The 19200-nt window shown below is 42.2% G+C and overlaps 1 protein-coding gene across 1 annotated transcript in view; it reads right to left on the bottom strand.

Annotated features, from left to right (window-relative positions):
• The window catches only part of LOC121166211 (kinesin-like protein KIF13B), a 43490-nt gene extending 24756 nt beyond the window's left edge, over window positions 1-18734 (bottom strand). Inside the window, exons 1-6 of the mRNA XM_040995329.1 lie at window positions 18697-18734; window positions 14146-14233; window positions 11834-11968; window positions 9616-9728; window positions 8129-8240; window positions 212-424 (exon numbers count right to left, since the gene is read on the bottom strand). Coding sequence (XP_040851263.1) covers window positions 212-424; window positions 8129-8240; window positions 9616-9728; window positions 11834-11968; window positions 14146-14233; window positions 18697-18734 — 699 coding nt within the window. The remainder of the gene's footprint in view (window positions 1-211; window positions 425-8128; window positions 8241-9615; window positions 9729-11833; window positions 11969-14145; window positions 14234-18696) is intronic.
• Between the last annotated feature and the right edge of the window lie 466 nt (window positions 18735-19200).

Consider the following 19200-nt stretch of genomic DNA (forward strand, 5'->3'; position numbering starts at 1 on the left):
TTTAACACCTACAAAAACTCTGAATTTCAAATTTGACAATCTTCCGTTTCTTCCCACTTTAGATGTCTTGTGCTGTGGGAAACATACACCTTGTAAGCCAGGTTGCTCCCCCATCCAACCCCCCCACCCGGAGCCCAGGGAAGATGATCTGAGCTCTAAGGTGGCAAGGTTTTCGCAGATGCACAGGACCCTGCTTGGCTGTGCCTCTTACCTCCGCCTTCGTGAGCTGCTCTCGGAGTTTCTCCACTTCTTCCCGGAGATCCCGGATAATTCGTGCGTTGGGATCCTCATTCACCACAGCATGGTTCACGATGTGCTTGGCACGATCTGCGTACCGCAGGGTGGAGAGGGTTTCATCATAGTTATCAGCTGCCGGACTCACAGTCGCCACCATTGCTGTCTTGCTATTACCACCAAGACTGTCCTGCAGGAGGAGAAAAAACAATGAAGTTGAATTTTAAAGCAAGACATCATATGAGAAACCTGAAGTCAGAAATGGTGAGATCAATTCCCAACATCAAACACATACTTAACAACAACAACAACAACAACAAAAGGGGTCTAAAATGCAAGTTAAAATAAGGACTCAAATCCTATGATGTTTGCTCTCTAACCAGGCTCGTTCCTCAAAAACAGAAGAGCTTTGTTTTTTTAAAGTAAAGACAGGGAAGGAAAATACATCTATTTCAGCTTAACAAAAATTAATTCTAAGTCAATTTGTCCTTTTTTACAGCCAACACAAAACCTTCCGTGAGCAAAGTAGTCAAAACAAAATAAAAAAAGATGCCTTAAACGTCTCCAAAATCTTCCTTAGAGGGACTGAACAACCGTGATATGAGCTGACATGTGACAACGGAATCATTACCTACAACCTCCTCCATGTGCTGGGACATACCTGGGACTCTCTGGCAAGGCTAAATAATGACTACAAGCTATCAAGTACCAACTAGAATTTCCAAAACAAAAAATTATAGCTTACACAACAGACTCCATAGGTCAGACAAGACCATTCCACTGAAACCAAAAGGCACTGTGAAACAGCCTTCAGAACCATCTTCTAACAAAGAACTCCTTTCACTTGAGAACATTAAAACCACAAGATGTGAGTCAGAATCACAAAACTAGATCCGGGACATCAGGTCTACACCACTGTGACTGACCATACTAACAAGGCTGACTGGAACCCACTTGTGGCCGACGGCTCCATAGCTGGTACTCATCCCCAGTCTGGAAAGCGGACATGACTTTCTGAGCAGCATCTGATGAACAGCAGAGGCAATGGTGTGTCACGCGTGAGATCAGCAGAACAAGGCGGTCCTGCCTTGGGCACTTTCTCCTGCACTGCGGGGAACCAGCTGCCATGTGCACAGATAGCCCCAGGAACAGAGCCCAGGGAGTGAGTGTGGAAGCAGACCTATAAGGTATACCAGCAACCATGGAAATGAGCAGAACTCCCCATCCCACCATGTGGCTGAGATGACACATCACAGGAAAGACCTCAGCCAAAGCCACTTACTTAGGCCAATTGCTGCTTCCAACTGTTAAGTTTAGAGGGTAATTTTTTCTACAAAGCAACAGATAAACTACATACACTATTAAACCACGTGAAATAGAATTAACCAGAAGAGATTCAGTACCACCTTGAATAATCTCTAGACTAGACAGAATATTCCAAAAGGCTTTCTTTAGCTCATAAGAAAACTATTGTGGACAGCAATGAACTACAGAAAATTATTACTGCTGCAGAAAAAAATTTTCCAATTTCAATATATTCAAAATTTATAGCACTCTATGATTTATGCAATCTTTGCACATATACTTAGTTCTCAGCCATCTGTGAAGCTGATTATTAGCACCCCTATTTCACTGATGAGAAAACAGATTTATTCTGACAGAGGAGGTTAAACATCTTGCCTAAAAATCCAGAACTTAAAAGCTGTGAAAAATATTTTACGCAAGCAGGATTTGGCCCTCAAATCCAAAAGATTTCCCAACATGTACTTGGTAGCACACAGGAGCAAAATGCTTGAAGATTAGGCAGACTTGAGCCCTTGCCAAATTATTTCATCTCAGTATCAGAAACGAAGTAATTCCTGAAGTACTGACAACAAATCAACAAAATCAGACAAGCTGTCTGCTTTCTTATGCAATACTGAACGTTTGTTTTGCCATAACAGTTACATGGTTGGGCAAAATGTACTTTAATGCACCAAAAGGCAGGAAATACAATTAACTTGGGATTTAAAATCAGTGACTGCTTGCTTCACTCTTAACTTAAACTCATCCCAAACTGGTGGTGCCCCAGTTCTGGTAACTTCCAAAAAATATCACACGGACCCTTAAGCATGTTAATGGGATTCAAATGTAATACACAGATGACAGCAATTCAGTCCCACACTGCAACTCAGCTCGCTGGCAGCATCATGCTGCCCTTTCAGAACTACTGTTAGCCCACATGACAGCAAACACTACTGGGCAAAGAGGATTTGCAACAATAGTCACCCAAGGAGAAGAGCACATAGTGGTTGTGCCTCAGTTTATGCAGAGAAAAAGAAACCTGGCAAACAACAAATGCTTGACATTCCTAAAGGCCTTATCTGGGAGCAACAATACGCTTATATGAAAGCGGCCTCCTGCCATTAGTGAAAAGAAAATAGCAACAAAAGAACTGGCACTCACTCAAGGAGAAAGTATAAAAAGATTCTTGTTGACTCTTTAATTGGGCAAATTAGACGAGCTTTGTTTCAAATGCAGCAACTGTAATATTAAGTGAACATAGGAAAAAAAATTGTTTTCATTTTCTTCAACAAGGTTCTTGATTTTCATTCTTCAGTTATACGTTAGTCATTTAATAGCATGTTATTTAACTCCTTGGTGTTGTTAATTTCTTTTTTCTCCCGAATGTTGATTTTGTTTTGTGGCTCTTCATTGAAGGGGATGTATAGTAGCTGTGTAATGGAGACTGTCATATCTAGTAACATGTCATTTAACTTCATGGCATTGTAAATTTCTATTTTTCTTTCTATTGTTGATTTTGTATCATGACTTTTCATTTAAGGAGAAGTACAGTAGCTGTGAAATGGAGACTAACATCCAGATGTGAGGATGCAGTGTAGTATGCATTTCTGCTTCCAAAGATGGACTTACAATGAAACTGTTTACTATATCTTGACAATAGGATTCTGGACTCTCTGCCATTGTCCATGCCCTCAATGATGGACATATAAGTGAGTATAAAGAACTATATGTTAGTAATGATATAGAGGAACTGGGGGGGGGTGGAGATTGGGGAGGTGATAAGGGAATATGGAACTGTATCATAAAATGATAATAATAAAATGTAAAAAAAAAGAAAAAAAAGAAATTTGTTTTCAGAAATCAGAATTTTCTTTAAAGTTGAAAGAACTCTTTCAAGTCATCCAATCAAATTATTTCATTTTACAGACAAGAACCTGACAGCCAGGAATGCTGGCAGACTGGCTGAGAGCACAGCTGAAATGACCCACTTACTCAGCTCATCATCAAGCTTACCAGGGGACACACGAGTGAAAACACACCTTAAGAACTAAAGTGGGGATAAATATAGTGCGGTGTGGGAAAACAAAGGACATTCTTTAAGGCTGGGATGGGGTGGGTGGGTGCTTCCAGAGAGTGATGTCTGAGACTCAAAATGTATAAGTACTTCTCAGGTAAAAGGAAGCAGGGAAAAGGCAGGAGGGATGGGAGAAAATGCCCCAAAGGGAGTAAGAATAGTTCGGAAGTGAAACAGAACTCATCACTTAGCTGCAATGCATAACTCCTCACTCTTACCAGGTTAACAGTGTTATTGTAGCAAGCAGTTAGTACTGTTGTCCTAACTGTAGAAGACAGACTGGGATGAGAAGCCTGCGACCAACTCTGGCTGCCAGATGACAGGTGGGGGCAGCTGTCATGTGGGAAGCAGCAGTAAGAATGAAAAAGGACAGTGCAGTTCAAAGACAATCTAAGCACTCTTTCATTCCAGGAAGTTGCATGGCATTCAGCAGCCCTCTTACAAAGGCTACAAGCATCATAGACAGCCATGTGGTCACAGCAGACAGCACACCTGCATCCTCCATGGGAGTCCCTGCCTCTGGCTGTTGACCCTAGCTTCCTGTGATGCAGACCTTGGGAAGGAGCAGAGGCGATGGCTCAAGGCGATGGCTCAAGTCACTGGCTTCTTGCCATCCACATGGGAGACTGGGATTGAACTTTCAGCTTGATGCTGAACCAGCCAAAGCCTTCGTGTAAGCCCTGGAATACATTTTCCAAAAAGCATCTCTATTTACGCTCTTGCTGCTAACATCAAACATGACACAAGGAGCATCAGAGAAGGCTTTAAGGAAAAGCCACAAACTTGGGCAAACATTTAATTTTTTAAATGAAAAGATGAGGAAGTTGAAAGCATAATTAATGTAAACAAAAGATGAAGTAAGCTTCTTTAAACAAAAAAGTTTCAGCAACTGAAACAGAGGCTCAGCAAGCTAGCCCTCCACCCTACCAGCATGCTACCAGCAGCCCATATGGGCACTTGATTGTGTCCCGGTTGCTCCACTTCCAATCCGGCTCTTTGCATATGGCCTGAGAAAGCAATGGAGGACAGCCCAAGTCCTTAGAACCCTGCACCCACGTGGGGAGCCAGGAAGATGCTATGGGCTCCCAACTTTGGATTAGCTCAGCTCTGTCTGTTGCGGTCATTTGTAAAATGAACCAGCAGATAGAAAGCCTATCTCTCCCTCTATAAGATCTGCCTTTCAAATAGAAATAAGTAAATCTTTTTAAAAAATAAATAAATCTTTTAAAAAATAAAAGTTTTGAGTTTACAACTATTCATCCAGCTCAAATATTTTATTTTTTTATTGTTACCACTATTTTCCATGATATGCTTTTGTAGGTATTTCTCTCTTTTCCCTCCCTACCCATTCTGCTCCCCACCATTTCCCCCCATATTACTACAATAACATAGTCCCTCAGCTACAGTCACAATTCCAACATTTTGCTATATAAGTGAATCATGACATTGTAGGTGTAGGCAATAGTAAAAAAAATCTAGTATCAAATTGTCAAGATATATTTAGCCATTTAATTGGGCATTAGAGAAACCCTTTTATTTGAGAGATGCATACTGCCCTGCTTCTTCATTTCCTGGTACTGTAACTTCCATAATATAGTTCATGTATGACAACACGCACACACACACACACACACACGTTCACCTGTACATCTATTCTGATTTTGCATGAAGGCTGCTTTATATCAGAGAACATACCTTATTTGAGCATTTTTTCAGATGTCTATTAGCCATTTGAATTTGCTCTTGGAAAACGCCTGTTCATTTCCTTCGCCCAGTTTTTCACATGGTTGTCTGTTTTGCTGTCATTGAGTTTCTGAAGCTCTTTTTAAATCCTGGATATTAGTGCCCTATCTGTTGTACAGTATCCAAAGATTTTCTCCCTTTCTCTTGGTTGCCTCTTAGCTCTGTTGCTCATATCCTTCACTGTACAGAAGCTCTTAGTTTGATGTAGTCCCATTTGTTTATTTTGGCTTTGATCACCTGTGCTTTTAGTGACTTTTTTAAAGAAGTCTTTACCTAAACCTCTATCTTCTAAAATGCTTCCTACGTATTCCTGTAACCATTTGATGGTTTCTGGGTGCAGATTTAGGTCCTTGATCTACTTAGAGTTGATTCTTATATAATGTGTTTCCCACTTCTCTACATGTAGATATCCAACTGTCCCAACAACAACAAATATCCTATGTTTTCTTGTTATTTTCTCTCAAGGATTGGAAAAGTGAACCTGCTGAAAGAAAGTGATCTTCCACAAGCAGAGAATGGGCCAGGAAAGAACAGCTGAGCAGTGAGGGAAGGCCTGGCTTCCAGTCCTGATCCAGTCTTGATTCTTTCATCAGTCCTGTCTCCTCCTGACCTGACACAAGGCAATGCCACTAACCTTCTGAGAAGGAAGCAAGGGGATGGAGGTGGCCCTGGCTGCTCCTGATGCGGGTTCCAGTGCCAGGGCCCTGTTATCCACATCCATCACATTAACAGCAGTTATTTCCTACTGTTTGAGGTACATCAAAGCAGCAATACCAAACAACAAGGACACCGAAAAGTCGTTCTGTCAAATTGAGCATATCAGAAGAGTTCCACGTTTCTGCAGAAGACGCAAGGATTTCACCCAACTTTCTTCTCCAGAAAAGCAAGCGATGTTTCTAAGGTTCATCACAGACATATTGCTCGGCAGCAGAATGTTTTGCAACAACCTCTTACAATAGCATTTTAATTATCAAAATGTGTTTATCCTTTTGCTTCAAATGTCTAAGTTTATTGTATTTTGGTCAAAGCTTTTAATCTAGCACATTTTCCACTGTGGCAAATCTATCCAATTTTTAAATTTCATTTAGGCAGAATTCAGTGACACTGATGGAAAGAATGTTTTCACTTGACAAAGTTTATTCCAATGGTGAGGAGTTGGTTCAAAAAGTGGAGTTATTAGGAAATCTTTCAGAGGGTTCAGAAATCAGTACAAAATCCTGCTTCCCTTTGCAACGGCTGCCTCTAAACTTGCCATGAGCAGAGTCAGCAACTGCTACCCTGCTTGAGCTAGGGGGTCTGTATTTGGTTTATACTTCAACCCTTACCACCGAGACAAATAATCTACATGATTTTACTAGATTTATTTATTTGAAAGTCTGAGTTACACAGGGCAAAGGAGAGACAGGGAGAGGCATCTTCCATCCACGAGTCCACTCCCTAGATGGCCCCAACGGTTGAGAATAGACCATGCCAAAGCCAGGAGCTTCATCAAGGTCTCCTACATGGCTAGCAGGGGTCCAGGAATTTGAGCCATCCGCTGCTGCCTTCCCAGGGGGCTGAATCAGAAGTGGAGCAGCCAGGACATGAACCTGCACCCATATGGAATGCCAGTGCTACCAGCAGAGGATCGGCCTGTGACCACAGTGCCAGCTCCTGATAAATTGTCAATCAATGAGAAAATGATTGTTCACAAACTAAACAAAGCACATAAAATAATTTCCCCATTTTTTTCAAGTCCGACACTTGTTAATCCGTCACTAGAATCTATATCCCCTATTCTGCAGCCTGTCACCCACTCAGCATACCCCTCCTTCATAGATACAGGCACACGGAAGGCCACCACAGGTTTCTATTTCATCAGATTGATTGCAGGCCAGTACTATGCTGTCCCTGAGTGTATTTTCCTTCCTAGATTCTAAATCAGAGGGTAAGAAGCCCCTCACACTCATCTCCATTGCTCTCATTTATATTGAATCCGTATGTGTGCTCTGCTCTGAATCCTTTAACAAAAACCCTGAAGAAGCTGAGGCAGCTTGAACCACAGCTTGGCATGCCTGTGTCCCATCTCAGAGTGCCTGATTCAAGTTCCACTACTCTGCTTCCAATCTAGTTACCTGCTACTGCACCGGCGAGGCCTCAGATGCTGATCAGTCACTCACACAGGAGACCCAGATGGAGTCCTGGCTCCTGGCTGTGATCTATCCCTGCCCCACTGCTAGAGACACTCGGTAAGTGAACCAGGGCACGGAAGATATCTCTGTCTCTCTCTCAATTTCTCTCCCTCTCTTTCAAATAAATAAATAAATCTGATTGAAAAAGAAGCTGAAGCAAATTCAAAATGACTATAAGTTAAGGCAAACACAAAACAAGGTCCAAGATGTCTGGTCAGTCCAACAGAAGGAACCTAGGATGGAGCTATCCAGCAGTGTGCATCACACAGTGGGCACTCATTCCCACGGTTCACCCAGCTGTCACCATGAGCAGAGGGTCCTTCTATTTCCCCAAAGCTCCAAGATGAACCATGTGAAACAGCGGGGGCCCAACAGCCATACTTCATCCAGTTTCCAGGGGTGCTAGAATGCTGATTACTAGGAAGAAATTTATGTTTAATCCACTGAAGTTGCTGCAGGCCTACCTTAAATACATAAATCATTTTCTAAGGATCTCATAATTACACATTTGAACACTGACATCGGAAATAATATAGAACTAACAGTGCAATCTCCTTTTCTATAGATCGCAGTATGTCAGGATAAAAAAAGAAATGGAAAAGAAAAAGGGAAAAAAACTTACTTTAAGCAGCCATGTGAGGACGGAGTCACGATAAGGAACAAACTTATTCTTGTTCTTGCCAGCACTCTGATCTGCGAGGGCGGAGATAACCAGACCGAGGGTCGTGAGCGACCTGCGTGGTGCAACAAGCCGGAACAGTTATACCAAAGGGAACATGCCAAACGTCACATGCTCACAGAAAGTCTGAGCATCAGGAGGCTGTGTACCTGCACACAAGCAACTGTGTGGGCTGAACCACGCTGCGGTTCAGTTCAGAAAGGCACAAACTCTAAAGAGCTGCTGTCCCTCGAGTTTTCTGAAGCAACGAAAATGCTCAGCCTAACTGTGTATTTCATTTGAGTAAATAGAAATGTAAGCTATAAATCTTCAGGTAAAAAGATACAAATACCACATGTCTTCAAGAAAGGAAATACAAACACAATAACAAAAAAGGTCAGTGAGGGGCTGGCACCATGGCAGAGTAGCTTAAGCCTCCACCTGCTGTGCCAGTATCCCAAGTGGGTACCAGTCTGATTCCTGAATGCTCTACTTCTAACACAGCTCCCACTAATGTGTCTGGGAAAGCAGACAATGATAGCCCAAATTCTTTGGCTCCTCAACCCACTCGGGAGACCTGGAAAAGCTCTAGGCTCATGGCTTCAGATTCCCCTACCTCCGGCTATTGCTGCCATTTAGGAAGTGAACCAGCGAATGGTAGATTTTCTTTCTCTGTGTATACCTGCCTTTCAAATAAAAATGAGTCTTCTAAAAAAAATCCATGAGGCAAGAAACAAAACAAAAACCTGTTTTAGCAATAGCACAACATCTGGATAGCAGTTACCCATTGCTGTGTTTCCAGCCATGAGCACAAAAAAGACCTGGCAGTTCAGCTCGAGAAAGACACTAAAACCTGATGAAGGAAACAGTGAACAGATGTTTATCTCATAAGGCCTAGCTTCTCGGACCTGGACAACGCAATAGCAATTCTGATACTCCCAGTATACATGCTGTTGGCTCAGATGGCAACACTCAGGTCAAGGTCAACAGTTAAGAATTGGAGATGCCAATTACCTTTGTTCTTTTATACAGCTTGGACCAGTGGTTTTCAAATGGGGGTGAGCACATGGATGCCCTTGCTAAAGCCTGGGTTGTCACAGCAGAGTGTGAGGGGAGAGGCAACGGGTGCTACTGCCATCTAGTGGACAGATGCCAGGGATGCTGCTAAACATTCCACAATGCACAAGATCCACTTCTCTTTGAGGACAAAGCACCCAGAATGTCAACAGGGCACTGCTGAGACACAACCTAAAAAGGGCTCAGGTGCATAAAAAATACCAGAAAGAAAAACCCAAACTATGAGGATGTACTTAAATCACTCCAGAATCTTGTTTGTTTATTTATTTATTTATTTATTTATTTATTTATTTATTTATTTTTGGTTCCCCTATCTGGCGATTCAGTCAACAAAGTGGTTAAAAAAAAAAAAAAAGCAGCTCTGGAAAACTCACTTGTTGATGTTGCTCCCTTCCTTCAGCCTGTCGCCGGCAGCTCCGGTTTTTGTTGCTCGTTCACTACCAGCCAAGTCCACCAAGCTCAGCTTGCCCACTTTCTCCCCAGATGTCTACCAAAAAGATTGGATAAACACTAGTCACATAGTGAAAGAACTCAGAACTCAGACTGCTTCAGCTGCGTGTGTGACTGCATCTCAAGGGCATCTTGTACTGGTAGGAAGCACTGTAACACTGCACTGTGGCTGGTCAATGCTCACGGCATGTACACAGCCCCACCAATCCCAGCAGAGCGAAGTGAATTACCTTATAGAAAACAGTGCCCCCAAAATGGGACACTCTGAAGACAGCTAATAAAACAGAGATATACACAAAACATGTATGATACACATTTGTATGACTTGAAACTACACTTAAAACCTCAAATATTTACAAATTATCCTGAGGCAAAATCCTTATAATTCTTACTAATACAGAAAAACATGAATCTTTCACACGACAAAAGAACTCCTCAAGACACATTGTACTATTCATAAATCCTTTTGTTTCACAATTACATGCATTACACTTATATCTTTTTCTAGCTACAAAATATTGTGTATACATATATATATACACACACTTGTATTTTCCTTTATCAAAAACAGTCCATTATCAACCCACAAACATATGTGTAACAAATTTTTACTCTTCAGCAATACAAGAAATAAAGGAAATGAATGCCAGTGGGACTGTTCTTAAAACTTCCCTTTAAAATACATGAGTATACATTTGCAGAAAATAACATTGCTAACAAAAGGGTACTCAATTTCACAAATCAAAAATACTTTTGGCTTAAAAAATAAAAAGGAAGCCTTCAATATGTTTTTTTTTTCTTTTATGTTGAAAGGAAATAGGAAACAAAGCACTTCTGTTGTTGTTATTCTTGCTGTGATGCTGAACAAGAAAAAGGTTTTCAGCATATGTAACTCCTGCCAAACACGGCACTTTGCAGAGCAATTATTTCAACTTCTGGTATTTGAAACTAATACGTAATAAAATATGTAAAACCTCACATCAAAGAACAAAACAATAACAGATGAGTCAACAGAGACATTGTCAATATGGCACAATTATACAAATGAGTTCACTTATTTCTCACAAGATTTCAAATCAAAAACCCAAAACTTGGGGGCCTAGTGGCTGAAGTCCTCGCCTTGCACATGCCAGGATCCTTTATGTGCACCGGTTCTATTCTGGCAGCCCCGCTTCCAATCCAGCTCCCTGCTTGTGGCCTGGGAAAGCAGAAGAGGAAGGCCCAAGGCCTTGGAATCCTGCATCCACATGGGAGACCTCGAAAAGGCTCTTGCCTTTGGATTGGCACAGTTCCGGTGGTTGGGGCCAGCCGGGGAGTAAATCAGAGGACAAAAGATCTTTCTGTCTCTCCTCTCTGAATATCTTACTTTCCAATCAAAATAAATTAAAAAAAAAAAAAAAACCTTACTCAACAAACTCTAGTTATTTTATAGCACAACCTTCCAGTGCAAACTAATCCCTCCAACACTGGCCCTTCAGTAGAGGGTAACACTGCAAAGAGGTGTGCACTCAGTCAACTGGAACATTAACCTTAGCTCGTGCCCTTAGGCACCAATTGAAAGCTCAAACACCAGGGGTCTCCAGCCAGCCTCCCTCTGCTCCACCACCATTCAGCTAGAGGGTGGGGAACTAGACTCTGCCTCTGTCAGATGCCTCTGTGGCCAGGCTGCCCGTGTGACACAGGCTCTGCCAGTCAGCTCCTTCTGCCTGGAAAGCAGAAGTAAAGCCAAAGCCACTCCCCGCCTCCCTCGGCTTTTAGTCCCTTCGGTCCAGTGCAAACAAGGCACTGCCCGCTGGAGGCCCTAGCACCTTCTCTGTTTCCCAGGGAGCTGAGGCCACTGTGTGGACAAACGTAACGTCTTTATTTCTTCTGACCTTGGCAATAGGGTGGCACCTTGAACTCCTGGCTCTAGTGGGGTCCTCAGAGAGCTTGGAGGCTGTTCGCAGAGGTCCAGACATAGAGCTGTGATCATCCCACTGTCTGCAGCCGGGCCCTGCCTGCTCACGGAGAGGGACTTCTGTTTCTTGTTCAAGTCCTAACTGACACAAGTGCCTAGGACCCTGTTCACTCATCAAATATCTGAAGACAGACAAGCCCCGATGTACATTAGATACAGAAACAGAGGAAAGGCATGACACCTACCCCGGACTTAACGTCGTATAGAGTATGCGTGAGGGTGATTTTGAAGACTGCGTGGGACCGGCTGCTCTCCTCGTTCATGTTGGTGGCAGCAACTGTGCGAGACTTGTTACCCTCAGACATCAAAGACTCGATATCCTAGAAGGAGATAAGTCACAGACACTCGTCTCCACATCCAGGTGTAAGCATGGAAACTCTGCTACCCTACAGAATGCGGTACAAACTTCACTACTTAGTCAACAATGTTTGGAGTTTCCATTTGGCTTTTTCAATGAATACTAAAACCCACAGAGTACAACAGCTAACACAGTCTCTGAAAACTCAGAGACTATTTTCTGTAAGTACAGACCAAAGAGGCAAGCGTCAACTCAAAATTGGAAAAATTTAGAACAGGGATGCGCAATGTGCTGTAAGTAGGATGACCATTGTGCTGTAGATGGGTACAAAGTCTCTGAGACACCAGCATCCCCTATGGGCACCAATTCATGTTCCAGCTGCTCCACTTCCAAGGCAGCTCCCTGCTACTGACCTGGACAAAGCAGAAGATGGCCCAAGTGCCTGACACCTACAGGGAGACCCAGGTGAAGCTCCTGGCTGCCTGACCCGACGTTGGCTACTTCAGCCAGCAAGGAAAGGAACCAGTAAATGCAAGATCTCTTTCTCTCTCTTTTTCAAACTAAACAACTATATTAATTTTTTTTTAAAGTTCAGAAGTTACACTTTGAGTCACACAGATAGATACATATGACATGCTAACCCTCACCTAATTTGGAAATTGTTTAAAATTTCATTTAGGTCACAGACTCAATGCAAATGTGCCATTAAAACAAATCGTACTATGCACAATAACTTGTAACCTCTTCACTCAACATGTATCACCAACTTTGTGTTTATCTTACCAGACCTGCTTTGGGTGTGGATATTTGTATGTGTTTTGAGCACAGATCTTCCATGTATTGGTTCACTCCCCAAACACACACAACAGCTGGAGGTGCACTAAGCTAAAACAAGAATAGTATTTCAGGTCTCCCACATGGGTGACAGAGACCCAGGTGTTTGGGCAATCCCTGCTGCTTCCCAAGGTACGTGCTCACTATGGAATGTAGGAGTCCCAGCAGCACACCAACCACTATGCCAAGTGCCCACTCATTTTAAAAATGAGATCAAAAGACTAATTTTCTGTATATATTTATTACTTGCTACATCTGATAAAAGAAAAAAAGGGGGAAGAAGAGTGAGACAGAGGGAAAGACATGTAACAAAAATCATAGATTTTCATTTTCTAAAATGCTTTAAGTTCTATGATAGTCACTTTTGCACTTCACTACTGAGTTACGATATCATCTACCTCACAAGGATTTTAACAAGGAACAAGCAAGATAATATATAAAAGACAGCAAGTTTTCTCCTATTACCCAGTTCCTTCTTTCCAATGAAAAGTACCCCACCTTTGGCTGAGCTGAAAGACTACATTTCCCACATGCACTTGCAGTTCAGTCTTGCCACATGGTGCCCAAGATGTCAAATCCAGCATAGGCCATATGGAACTCTCCTTTAGGGACTAAATAGACATGCTATCCCATCGTCTCTACAAGACATCCTGAACCATGAGGATGGGGCATAAGGGTGTCTCTCACTGCAAAACTACAAAAGCAACCTGATAGCCACTCTGTCACCCAACCCCAGAACATCCACCCCCTAGGACTTCCATTAATGAGAAGTCTTGTGCAAATTACCATCCGTTCACTTGTTCAAGTGTATACTGAGCACGAATCACATGTCAGGGCTCCCCAGACACAAGAAACACTGGGACAAAACAGACCACATTCCATTCTTCAAAACCTTTCAGTATTCTATACGGTTTTAATGTTATCTGCAGCAGAACATAACCCCAACATGTCTACGTACATGAGAGCAAAAGCACTCTATTTTCCATATAAATATGAAAAAAATAGTATTTCTGGAAAATTCAAACATAATAAAAAGCCTTAAAGTAAAAAGCATGAACCAGTTAAAAAAAAAAGTTGCAAGTGGGCACCCAGATGGGTACAGAACATCACAAGGTAAATTCACAGTTATCTAGATTGATTCCAAGCCTATTTAGTCTGACAATCCTGATACTTGGTGGAAAAGCTTCCTCCTACTTAGCTTGCATTTGCTCACTGGTCTCCAGCTTGTTATCTCATTTTTAAGATTTTCATGAAAAGTGGTTTAAAAGTGATGCCAGTGTAAAATTGTTTTAAAATAACAAATGAAACAAATGAAAACACTGTAGTTTACTCAGTTTAAGTAGCTCCCATAAAGGACATGGTTACCTTGTAGCTTGTGACAGCCAGTTTAGAAAGTCCATCAACATAGGGTCCCAACACACTATGCTCTCTGACTTTCAATGTCTGACGGCTCCTGTAATGAAAAACAACCAATTTTAAAAACAATATCCTGTTTTTTTAAAAAAAGGACTCAACTACACCCCATAAAAACGTTATGTTGTATTCAAAAGAAACCCTGGAATCAATAAAACCAACTGAATTGATCCTAGAAGGATTTAAACCATATTTTAAAATCTTCACTGGGAAGAAAGCCTTCATAATGTGGCAAAATATCACATCCCTCAAAAGGGTACACTGTGGGATGTCTATTTACAACACAAAGAATGCAGAGTCATAGAAACATGAACAATCTACTTGTCATATCACAGAATGCGGTACAAAGAGCAGAAACGCAACAAATGTTAACTATGCAAGAAAGGAAAAATACAGACCAATCTCAATCATGAATAAAGACAGACATAAAACAACAAACTGAATCTAATAATGAGTTAAAACCAAACCAGGCTTACCACAGGGTTGTTAGGGTGTTTCAACATTGGGGAAAAAAAAGACTCTGACACTTCACTTTAAGAGGTGCAGAAGCAAGGATCCATATGATTATTTTGACAAATACATGAAAAACTCATGCAACAACATTAAAACTAAATGCTCAAGGCTTTTAAAAATAAATAAATTTCTTAGCAAACAAGTAGTCTATTGAGTAAATCACAGCTGCCAATACAAAACTCCACAGCACCCTTAAAACAAAAACATTCAGAACACTATGGAGATGTTAGTTCAAGGCCTCAAAATTAGCTACAAGTTCTCGAGATCTAGTGCACAGAATCCTGACCACAGTCAATAATATAATGTATATATCAAAATTGCTGAGAATAGGCTTGAAATGTTTACAACAAAAGCACACACCGGAACATTCACTTGATTTAATCATTCCCCAATGTAAGTCTGCACAGGTCAAATATACTGGGGCCTGGCACGTGGCCTCGTAGTTAAAGTTCTCGCTTTGCACACGCCCAGGATCCCAAGTGGGTGCTAGTAAATGTCCTGGCAGCTAGTAAGTGTTGTGGAAGCACAGCTCTGACTACTGCAACCACTTGAGAAATAAATCATCAGGAGGAAGATCTTCCTCTCTGTATATCTGACTTCCCATTAAAAATAAACCTTTTAAGAAAACATTGTACTCCATAAACAACTTATTTGCCAATTAAGAATAATTTTTTACACAATAGAATCTGATAGCAATGAGATTCTGCATTTATCCATATTTTCCACCATGAATGCGTATGCACTTTACAGTATAAAAAAAATCTTGATTTTAAGATTTTTAATTTTTATTGGAAAGTCAGATATACAGAGAGAGGGGAGACAGAGATCTCCCGTCTGTTCACTAACTCCCCAAGAGGCTGCAATGGCCGGAGCTGTGCCAATTCGAAGCCAGGAGCCTCCTCCAGGTCTCCCACACAGGTACAGGGTCCCAAGGCTTTGGGCCATCCTAGACTGCTTTCCCAGGCTACAAGCAGAGAGCATGAGGGAAGTGGGGTCACCAGGATTAGAACCGGTGCCCATATGGAATCCCAGTGCATGTGAGGCAAGGACTTTAGCCATTAGATTAATGCGCTGGGCCCTGGCTTTTTTTTTAAATTAATTAATTAATTAATTTAAAATAATGAGTTATAATGCTTAAAATTCTTAGGCAGTCCCTCGATAGCTGTGAAAATAAGACACCACTCCTCAGCTTGACATGCACGCTCCTTTCTAATCTGTTCTTATGCACTTGTCTCAACTTATCACCTTCCCAGAATTGATTTGCATACACCCATTCTTAAATACACCTGGACTCCATAAGGGCTTGAACAATGTTTTAGTAACTGGGGTGTCTGCAACTCCTAGCTGGGCAAATCAATAAATGAATAAACAAGGTTAACAAAATGAAAACAGATTCTAAATATGCTAGCTTACATGATTTGGAGAGAAAGTCTTGTAACAAAAAAAGGGGGAGGGGAGGAAGAAATGGTCAAGAATATGCAACATAAACAGCAAGTACAGAAACTGTAACCACACCTAACTGCCTTCACCCACTATAAGGAAAGCAAACTGGTATACGACGGATGAGATCATATGAATAGCTATAGAACAGTCTTTCACAGAAGGAACAAAGGTAGGGTGTGAGGAAATGATTCTCAAATCTAAGATGTTTACTGTCCTCCAGCACACTATCACAATCTTTTCTAATGATCTGTATCGTACAGAATGTAGGATCAAGCATAAAAACCATAACTATAGATGAAATACATACACTGAACAAGTGGCCGGTGTTGTGTTATAGCAAGTGAAATCACACCTGCAATGCCAGCATCCCATGCGGGCACCATGTTGTACCTGTCTGCTCCTCTTCAAATCCAGCCACCTGAGAATGGCCTGGGGAAAGCAGCAGAAGACTGCTCTGCTATCCATGTGGGAGACCTGTAAGAAGCTCCTGGCTTCAGCCTAGTCCCAGCCATTTGGAGACTAAACCACCAAATGGAAGCTCTGTCTCACCTCTCTCTGTAATCTTCACTTTCAAATTTAAAAAACCATATATTTTAAAAATGAAATGTGTATATATATACATATATATACATATACACACATATATATACATATATATCAAACATTTGCCTTATCTCTCACCTCTCAACCGCAAAACATATTCTATTACTTCTTGTCTTTTATTTTCTCCCTTTTTCTGAAAGACAATGCACACTACATTATCTCCCAAATGAAACAATGTAACTATAACTCACAAGGCAGATGCCTTGTGAAATTTAATTCTAATAGATTTAGTACATGAATGGAAAAATGTTCTCTCAACCTACAGCTAAAACAAGACTACACTTGAGGTTTCAATCCATTTTTCTCCAACTTCCTCACTTTCCGGAAGGAGGAAACAACAACAGCTACCACTTACTGAGTGCTTCCTGTACATCAGTCAAAGTTCTAAGATCTCAGAAGCACCATCCCAAGCTGTCTCCACAGTAGTCCTCTGAGATCCTGTGTCCTAACAGAATTCACCTCCACACAAGTTAGGCCTGGGCAGGGTAAGGAATTTGCAAGACAGGTGACAAGACGTATAGACACAGAGTTAGATGAATCCAAAGCTCACACTGTGAATTACTAATCTATATACAAGACAAACAATGAATTACTAAAGGTTATGAATGGCTGTAGGTAGTAAATTTCAAGCAATCCCACACAGCACTGTGGAACTCAAAACTCAAGAATAAACAGGTACGCAGTCAGTTAAGAATTTCTGGAATGAGTAAGTCTGGGCTGGAGCTCAAAGACCTTCGGAGGTCAAAGTGCAAGAGAAGGCGTTCAAGGCAGAGCAACAGCACACTATCACAATCTTTTCTAATGATCTATATCGTACAGAATGTAGGATCAAGCATAAAAACCATAACTATAGATGAAATACATACACTGAACAAGTGGCCGGTGTTGTGTTATAGCAAGTGAAATCACACCTGCAATGCCAGCATCCCATGCGGGCACCATGTTGTACCTGTCAGCTCCTCTTCAAATCCAGCCACCTGAGAATGGCCTGGGGAAAGCAGCAGAAGACTGCTCTGCTATCCATGTGGGAGACCTGTAAGAAGCTCCTGGCTTCAGCCTAGTCCCAGCCATTTGGAGACTAAACCACCAAATGGAAGCTCTGTCTCACCTCTCTCTGTAATCTTCACTTTTAAATTTAAAAAACCATATATTTTAAAAATGAAATGTGTATATATATACATATATATATGTTGGGGGCACTGACCATTTCCTGCCCTGTGATTGGCCCTTTGCCCTGATTGGTGTGCCTTGGTTCTCTTTAAGTTGATTGGTCAAGTTTGACAGTTAAGCGGGGGGCTTGGCGGGGGAGGGGCTGGAGCGTAACGGATATTACGGACAACGGTCACGACGGGACGGAGGAGCAGAATAAAAAGCGCCTTGGAGACTCTCTCAAGTGTCGGGTGATTTCTTCCGCGGGACGGGAGGACCCCTGATATTTGGTGCCGTGACTCGGATAGAATATACCTGGTGCTGTGACTCGGATAGAAGATAACTGGCGCTGTGAATCGATAGAAGTCAGCTGGTGAACGCCAGGAAGGTAAGCTGAGCAGATCGCTCAGGGAGCCGCTTAGAGCGGGGAATTAGTTTACAACTGAGCTTTTTGCTCAGGAAGCCGCAGCAGCGGGGGGCCCATTTAAGCTGAGGTTTCAGGTTACCTCAGGGAGCCGCTGATAGCAGCGGGGACGTGCACGTCAAGTTCGCGGATTAGCGACGAGCCAAGTTCGCAGGGTAGCGACGAGTCGAGTTAGTCAAGTTCGCGGTAGCGACGAGTTAGTCAGTTCGCGGTAGCGACGAGTCGAGTTAGTCAAGTTTGCAGGTAGCGACCATTAAAGCTGGGTTTGCCGCCATTCAGGATCGCGGTTTGCCGCCATTCACGATTGCGGTTTACCGCCATTCACGATTGCGGTTTACCGCCATTCACGATCGTGGTTTGCCGCCATTCACGATTGTGGTTTGCCGCCATTACGATCGGTTTCCGCCATTCACGATCGCGTTTACCGCCATTCACGATCGTGGTTTACCGCCATTCACGATCGCAGTTTACCGCCATTCAGGATTGCGATCTAGCGCCCATTCAAGTTCGCGGTTAACGATCAATTTCGCCATTTGACAATCGGTCAAGTTTGCAGGTTAGCGACGATCAGAGATGTTAAAAATATGGCCAATTTAACTTTTTCAGCGCACATGCAGCCTTTATTGCAGAAACTGCTGACGGTACTGTTGTTTTTGCAAACTATGCAGAGGATCACTCCATGGTTTCTGGAGGAGGGCCTTTTGATCCTGCCACAATGGGAGCACTTAGGCAGAGACTTAGCTAAGGCAGAACACCAGGAGCCCCTTCCTCCAGGAACAGTCAGGATCTGGACATTGATTAAGTCTTGCCTGACTGATGGCACTGATAAATTCAGAGGACGTATACAGGAAGGTGAGAAAGTCTTATGGAAACGC

This window comes from Ochotona curzoniae, unplaced genomic scaffold (assembly GCF_017591425.1).
Source record: "Ochotona curzoniae isolate NIBS_2020 unplaced genomic scaffold, NIBS_Ocur_1.0 contig_91, whole genome shotgun sequence".
Classification (NCBI taxonomy): Eukaryota; Metazoa; Chordata; class Mammalia; order Lagomorpha; family Ochotonidae; genus Ochotona; species Ochotona curzoniae.